At 40.2% G+C, this 7,795-nt stretch overlaps 1 protein-coding gene across 2 annotated transcripts; it reads left to right on the top strand.

Moving 5' to 3' along the window:
* The first annotated feature begins 1,637 nt into the window (after positions 1-1,637).
* Miga (mitoguardin) lies at positions 1,638-7,324 on the top strand. 2 transcript variants are annotated; one of them, XM_022844449.2, is made up of 7 exons: positions 1,638-1,867; positions 2,988-3,207; positions 3,608-3,915; positions 4,172-4,341; positions 4,582-4,730; positions 5,047-5,633; positions 5,958-7,324. In XM_022844449.2, exons 2-7 carry the CDS (start codon positions 2,991-2,993, stop codon positions 6,093-6,095), a joined length of 1,569 nt encoding a protein of 522 aa, XP_022700184.1. In that variant the 5' UTR covers positions 1,638-1,867; positions 2,988-2,990; the 3' UTR covers positions 6,096-7,324. The 2 variants fall into 2 exon arrangements, with proteins under 2 accessions (XP_022700184.1, XP_022700185.1); XM_022844450.2 differs by lacking the exon at positions 1,638-1,867 and adding an exon at positions 2,008-2,110.
* Positions 7,325-7,795: the final 471 nt, after the last annotated feature.

Here is a 7,795-nt window from a genome sequence, read left to right as displayed (position 1 = left end):
ATAAGATTAAAGTTGTGCTTTTCCTGTAACCACGTATTTAGTGAGTAGAAGAGATAAGCGTTAGTAACTGAAGTATGAGCTCATACCAATTTTCAATGTTCTCTTTTTTTAATACGTTCTGATATAGCTAGAGTGTAATATTTACATACATATAAGAAAAAGAGCACCGCGTGCCACTCGACGCATTTTATTACAGGCACCACACAATCGAACACATTATTCAGAACGTATTTTACTTGTACACCTTGAAAAACTACCATGCACTGTGACTCATAATACTGGACATACGGGAAAGCAGGTGCATCTGGAACCTGCTGACGAGGGAGCGATGGCAGCTACAAGACCAGCCGGGAGGTGACACTTGTTGTATTGAAATAAAGTCTAAGCACTTCAGGTTTCAAAAAAGAAGTCAAGAATATTACTGATCCCCTAATGAATGATATTATTGATTCGCTCTCTTCTCGAAAGACAAATGAAATTACAGTTTCTAAACGACAAACCCAATAAATGAACGAGGATTTAACTGGCGATCATGTGATGGCGATTAGATAACTAGAATAGCAAAACTGTTTGGTAAAACAGCACCCGACTAAAATTTTAATTCGAATCCAATTATATCACAGTGCAATAGGGGTTGATAAAATGATTTATAATTTTGTGCTTGTACGGTGAAAAAGACGAAAAAAAAATGGCCGGGCGTCGAAGATAATGGTGTTGCGACATTACGATGCATGAGTATCAAAACGTTTCGTTATCTTTAAGCCTGATTGAGAGCCTCCATGATAGCGCGGAAAGTAACGTGCTTGGCTGTTGAACTTAAGAATACGTGATGATCTGGGTTTGATTCAGACGTAAGCACACGGTTCGTTGAACCGCCCATTTGAAGCAGTGCTTAACAACTCAAGTACCGAACGTGAAATGCGAAAAAACACGTCTATTGGACCTAGAGTGGAGGTCCAATTGTTTTACTCGTAGCCAGCATACAGCAAAGACTTATTTTCTATACCAAGTACGGCACATCAGCGAGTTTCATATATCGGGTAGATTAATTGTAATGACTGAACTTAAATCACCAATGGTCGTCTATCTTGGCAACTTTCCTAAGGAAATACGCACCGCACGCTTAACCCGTTTTGGCATTTATCTCCATATACTGTACTTTTTTTTTTTTTTGTAAATTTAAATCGAACGGTTTTTGGGCACTTAATCTAGCCAGCATAACGGCATATAGGTCCGGACTAAACTACATGTCTCCTACTAGAGATTATACTGTTGAATCTATGAATTTAAGTTTATTAATTGAACGTATGAATTGCTTTGTCCAACGAACGACCTACGGGGAAATCCAGTTATGTTTAGCTATTAAGTAAGAAACTTTAATGGGCGAATAAGATACAAATCTAGTACAACACATGATACACTCATATTTTGATAGGTACGGTGAAAGTTAGGCTCCGCACTTTGGTGCAGATGCGAATTTGCCAATTTCCGCGCGCGTTTTCACTATCTTCGTAACATGCACTCTCCCAGAGCAAGATGGCGGCCCGCATTGTTTTCCTCGACATGTTCCAATCCAATTGCATGTGTCCCCTGCACGGGTCTCTTGTTGTCCTCTTCTATGAGCTGGGTGTGAAAAGCTGTTTGCAACATCGGTCTCCCTCTCCAGATCTTTATTTGTACGTGGTTGGCTTTAGCGGATAGGACCGCGGGCCAGTGTGCTCAGCGCTGTCGGTTCTATGTTGTTATTTTTGTTCTGCTTAGATGGATCGCCGCTGTCCAGCTTTTGACGGTCGGATAAATCGAGCCGCTAAGTCGTTGAGTTAGACTGTGTTGTTCTTTGGCGCGTGGCCTGCAGAGAGGCTTATCGGTAAGTTTTTAGTGAAATGTATATCTCGCACACAATATGATGTACATCACGTGAAGAATTCTCGCGAGTTCGGTTTGTGTGATCAGGGTGACCCTACTGGTGCTTAGTTGGAGCGAACCCTCAGTATGTAGTTAAATCCTACAACGTACCGTATACTTCTAACTCCTCAGACAGAGACAAAAGGAGCGGAGTCTTCGAAGCGGCAGCTGGACCATTTTCGCGCGGTACCAGCATCAGGAAAATGTATAAAATTTAATTAAATTGGGCATTTTAAACGAGTTCGTATGTATAGCAAACGAATACAGAGATGCCAACGTTATTGATATGCACACTGTTCATTCTCACAAGTGCTGGTGTTTCAGATTAGACAAAATTAAAATCCTTTGTTGCTATAAAAATCCGGAGAATCAAACTTGTGCATGCCCAACTGCTAATTCTTTGCACTAGGGGTCGATCACGTAAAAGAGTAAAATTGTATCAATGTGTAAATATTCTCACATTTTGAAATAACAGGGGCAGCAACAGGCGAATGATGAAGCTATGTAGCAATGAGATGCTAGATGGTGACATTAAAGAATTAAGATAATAAAACGCCTGACAGTACTTACCAGAGAGACAAAAGACCCTCCATAGCTGACATGATTTCATGCACAGATGCCATATAGTCCTTGCATGGTCTATTTGTCGAATCGCTTGTGTTTCCTTTATTAAATTTCGTTTACTATAGCTCCTGTAACTATCTCGGAATCTTTGGCTGCGTGGAACTGTTTCGAGGCTTTTACCCCATCCTATATACGAGTAACCCAACAACCAACCTTGTACAGATTATTCGGTTTCTTCTGATATACTATTAATACACAAGCTTTCGACTAGCGTGCTCAAATTGTACAAATACTTCAGTTACGCTGCATCTTACTTAAAGTGGATCTATCCTTAATGGATAACTTTGATCCTCGTACTTGACGCATTGGAATGGTATAGCCAAGAGTTAATAATGCTCAAATTCCATAAAAGCCCCCATTAACTACCCATGTAACGAATAAGTCTAGAGTCTATATCAACGCAATTAACGCTCTAATATTCTGATTTTCTATATTTCCATGTAACTTGATGGTCCCAGGCAATGCCTGTCTCGATACGGGCGGGGTCATCGATTCGACTTCCGTTCGTTCCAGCACGTGTCAAATTTATTCTTCTCGCCTGTGGCAGTGCCATCCTTGTTGTGGGGGTAACGACTCGTCTATGGCTGAGATGGCGACGTGGGAAAGATGCTCACGCAAATGGAGGGCCAATGTCAGAACTTCGGACAAAGCTCTATTCCTTTCGCGGACTAAATGGCGGCAAGTGCTCTCCGAATTGTTAATGCGTTATTATTGCAAAAGCCGCACACAAAAAGTCTTCGATATAATCACTCGTATTCATCCTATCCGTCTCGAAACATCCCTTAAGCTTACGTAGACGAAACATCTTACAATCAGGGTACTTCAAATAAATGAAGTTTTGCTCTCGAGCTAGTTGTGATTTAACAATTATTTTTAGGCGTGGAATTCATAAGAGGTCCTTAGTGTACATAGATTGAATAAATTCAATATTTACTAGTTAATATGATGACAACTATTAGCACTATCACGATCGTCTTAGTATTTTTATCTATAGCATTTAAAATTTACATAATCGGTGAAGATAATTCATAATGAGGCACTGACATTTCGTAGGATTTTTTTCCTTTATTCGCCATAGATATACCTCAGCTACGCAGCATGCCATCGCCGTTATGCGTACGTTGCCGACAGTCACGTGAGGCTGATCGAGTGTCCACAGCTACCCTCGGCAGTTCAGGAAGGGGTAGTGCCGCAGGAGGGTTCAGTGGAGCGGGCGGTGGCACTGGCAATCTGGTCGAATCCCGCACCCAAGAACTGAGTCCTCAGCAGCTCGGCGTAATGGGGATGGAAGCGTTGGATACAGCAATTCACTACTGGGATGACTCGATCGGCGTCTTTCAGTCTCTGCCCGTGGGGCAAGCCGCCAACCATGTGATGGCTCTGCCGGTACGTAGCATTTTGATCGTGATCCACGCAGCTGAAAATTCACCTATACTGTATACGCGCGTAATAAAGTCGCTCGTTAATAATATCAGTGGTAATTTCATGTATTTCTGCCGTATGATTTCTGTATCGTTGTAATATAACGGCTGCAAATCCAACTTTCATTATATACACATATGTTTAATATACACATATAAGTGCATATACATTTGTAAGGTCGGCAATTGACAACAATTTGGCTGTGATCATTCGATTGCAGACAAATGCTGAGGCTGAGTTTGTGGCGCAGCTGCAAATTGTCATGAAACAAGCTTTCAAACTTCGTGATAACTGTGCAAAACTTTTTTTGGATAATACCTCTCTATTGTTCCAAATTAGCGATGACAATCGAAGTTCTATTGCCGGTGGATATAGCAGGGACTATGACAGGTAAATTCGTAGTTTCTTCGTAATGAGTAGATCTCAGTGTACTTGGAAAACCAACGTCGATCCCAGTTCCTAATCTACTTTTTTATTTTAATTGAAACGTGAAATGATCAAACTTTAAGATTATTATATATCATTATTATAAAATTCATGTTTACAGCATAAGATCTACTGGGAGCAAACTCCCAGAAAAGAGGTTAACCGATTTGTCGTCTGGGAGCTTACTATTTTCACTTGATATAGATTTGATGCTCGTACTGTGACGAGCTTTGATGACGAAAGCTTCGTCTCTGCTGAAGGGGATATCGCAAACCTGAGAGATTTCGAAGAAGCTCTCAATCCCGACGACCTAAAACTGTATCAGAATGCACTTCAAATGCTTAAGCTCGATGGTAGGTGCAACACTTAACCTATGTATTCTAACTAGCCTTTCCTATCTTATCATACTCTAAATAAAATTATACTTTGGTTATTTTGCAGATGTGCATTTTTATGCCTAGGAGCTGTAAACAGTAGCATGCTAAAGCCAAATTCATTCAAAGGGTCTTGCTTAGCATTCTAGAGAAAGAAATGTTTGTAAAAAATGCTCGTCTATACCGGCGGAGTTTTACCCCCGATCTCTAATTTCTAGGTACGGAGTTCAGTGATGGTTGCCGGCCTATTGAACTAGATTTCATTATCATGTCCTACCATTCTCATCATTTGTAGGTGTTCCTGCGCGTGCTATTCGTACTCAGCTGGTTGGATGCCAATCAGACGAAGAATATTTGGCAAAACTGCATTGTGTTCGGTTAGCCTTTGCCCATTTGACAAGTCAGCCTGCCATCCGAGAAATGTACGTAGATGCAGGGTCGCAGATTCTCGCTGGTCTACTTGTCTATGCTGAGAAGGACCCGAAATTCTGTCTCGAAGCGTATGCCAAACTCATCGAGTGGGTCGGTCAACCCACAAACCGCGATGTCATGGAGCAGGAGCTGCGTGCGCGCGGGGTTACTGCGCTGACGATCTATGATGTCGTGTTCGATTTTTTACTCATCGAAGCGTTCGACGACTTGGACGATCCTCCACAGTCTGTTGTGTCCGTTATTCAAAACAGATGGCTTTCCGCCGGCTTTCGCGAGACGGCGTTGTCCACTGCTATCTGGTCGGTCATCAAGGCCAAGAAGAGCAGAGTAAAGGTCGATAATGGATTTTTCACGCATTTCTACGGCGTAGCAGAGAACCTGACTCCTGTTCTGGCCTGGGGCTTCCTTGGCACCAACCAGGATCTAAAAAAGACCTGCCTCTTCTTTAAGGTTAGGTTTTTCTACTTTGGAGTTAGGTGTTGCTATTACGAAATTGATAAACTCGCCTAAATATGACGCATACTTGGAATGTAACCCAAACTCATAGCCCATCTTGATCATTCAGTTCTTCTTGAAAAATGTTCTCCAAATATGCAACACATGTTAAAAAACAATACAAGTAGTTTTCTGTCTGATCTAAGTGAGTTTAACCCATACATGTTTCATGTTTTACGTTTTTTACCGCCTTTAAGCATTATTTCAGACAAGTTTAATCTGTGGCTAATAAATATAGCCTGCTTATTTCTTATTTTTTCTATTGAATACGCGTTACAGCAAGAAGTGATGAACTTGATGTTGGAACTATTTGATTTCCGCAAAGTTCGTTACACTTCTGTCGAAGAGATGGCGGAAGACGTCTATGGACTGTCGCAACTCACCGTGGATAGGATCGCGCAGAGGCTCGGTATCTGAACGCGCAAACGGTTGCAGAACAAAAAACTGGGGCGGAACGTTTTGAACATAACGCTTAGCTTTGCCCGATCATTTCTGTCACTAGAAGACAAGATGGCATTTCAATGGAGACAGGCAATTGCTGGGACGTTTATGTACAATACAAATACTTGCTGTAAAAATAATAGTAATAATACGTTGTCATTGTCTACAATGAACAGTAATGTTGCTTCGCAATGCTGTTACTTCTCACAAAAAAACGTGCGCATAATTGTTACTGCTTTGCCTATTTAGGAAGTATAATACCGTATGTTGACGTTACAGCGTTGATGCGGTTATGATTGGCTTACGTATCTATTGTTGGTAACTCTGGGATTGATTGACTCACATATATATATATATACTCAGCCAATCTTGAACGCGTATCCGATTTCGTCTCGAGGAAAAAGAAATGAAGGAATGCCGTCTAAATACATTGTGGTCATTCCTGCCCCGTGTTCTGCAGCAGCTGTCACAAATTTAGGATTTAGGAGTCTTTGACTGACCTGAGCAGAACCAGGGTGGCCCGGTATATATGCTTGCTAAGCAGGATACAATTACTGCAAATAAATCACTACTTTGTTTTAAAAAAATCTGCTGTATAAGACGTAAAGTCTCTCTAAAGAAAAAAATATTTGCGCTCCATCCTATATAATTGGAATAGCGTAAAAGACGTGTGCACGCCTTTCAGTGTTTAGAAAAACTAACAGTTCTAGACATTTCTTCTATGTGATATAGTTGCTTCTATAACACTTTTCTTTAACCGTGCTTTTCGACTGTCAGTAATGTGTGAAAATGCGCTAGGAATAGTTAAGATTAAACAAACCTATCCAACATTTTATCGGTGCTACTTTGTCGATAATTTTGTCATTCTGATTTCTTAAAGCTCAAGATCTCTTAGGGGAGCTGAATTACGCTTCATTTTACGAATAGATTATTACGAAGAAAACTAAAGCAACTGTGTAACCACTTATTTTCTTACAAATGCATGATTTCTTAAGAAAAGGATGGAAAAGCTGGGGACACTTGTAAATAGAATTCCTACTGCTTGTAGTATATATACATGTAAGTGAACACATGTGATTGTTGTCTTGTTAACTAGCGTATTTCGATCAATCGGGGATAATTTATTAGTATGGCATAACTGAATGCATTACCTGTTGTTATGTCTTTGATATAATAAAACTTTCACTGACTTATCCTGTAATATTTGAGTGTTGCAGTTCATTATCTAAATATACATATAGGATGAACCATGTGTAGACAGTGGTAATCTTTATCTGACAGTGTCCTCTAATCAAGGGTTGATGAGCAGGTCGCACACCACCTTAAAGCACATATCTATAACCAGTACAAATAATGAAGATAGTGCATTTGCCCTTTTTAAATTGCAACAACTGAATCATTATGATACCATTCTAAAATCATCCGGAGACAAATAAAAGGCAAGGCAATAGTACCCCATGTTTTATTCTACCTTTTGTAACTATCTTCTATTCGATATTAGCTTCGTCAGCGGTAAAATGGGGTCCCTAGATGAGTTACTTTCTAGAATATTTTATACCGCATTTTATGAACAGCTGGTAATTTGTAGTGTTTTTGCTAGTAAGATTTTTCTAACTCATGCCGAATGTTCACTTATTAATGAAAACACCAATAATGTAAGTGCATTTAGATTTACA

Source organism: Varroa jacobsoni, unplaced genomic scaffold, assembly GCF_002532875.2.
Source record: "Varroa jacobsoni isolate VJ856 unplaced genomic scaffold, vjacob_1.0 scaffold_1109, whole genome shotgun sequence".
NCBI lineage: Eukaryota > Metazoa > Arthropoda > Arachnida > Mesostigmata > Varroidae > Varroa > Varroa jacobsoni.
This window is presented reverse-complemented; position numbering and strand designations above follow the sequence as displayed.

Bases quoted from the DNA above. Each gene is read 5' to 3' on its own strand.
- Miga (XM_022844449.2), top strand. From the start codon at position 2,991: ATGCCTGTCTCGATACGGGCGGGGTCATCGATTCGACTTCCGTTCGTT. The intron at 4,731-5,046 runs GTAGGTGCAACA...CATCATTTGTAG, and splicing joins TCAAATGCTTAAGCTCGATG to GTGTTCCTGCGCGTGCTATT. The intron at 5,634-5,957 runs GTTAGGTTTTTC...TACGCGTTACAG, and splicing joins AGACCTGCCTCTTCTTTAAG to CAAGAAGTGATGAACTTGAT.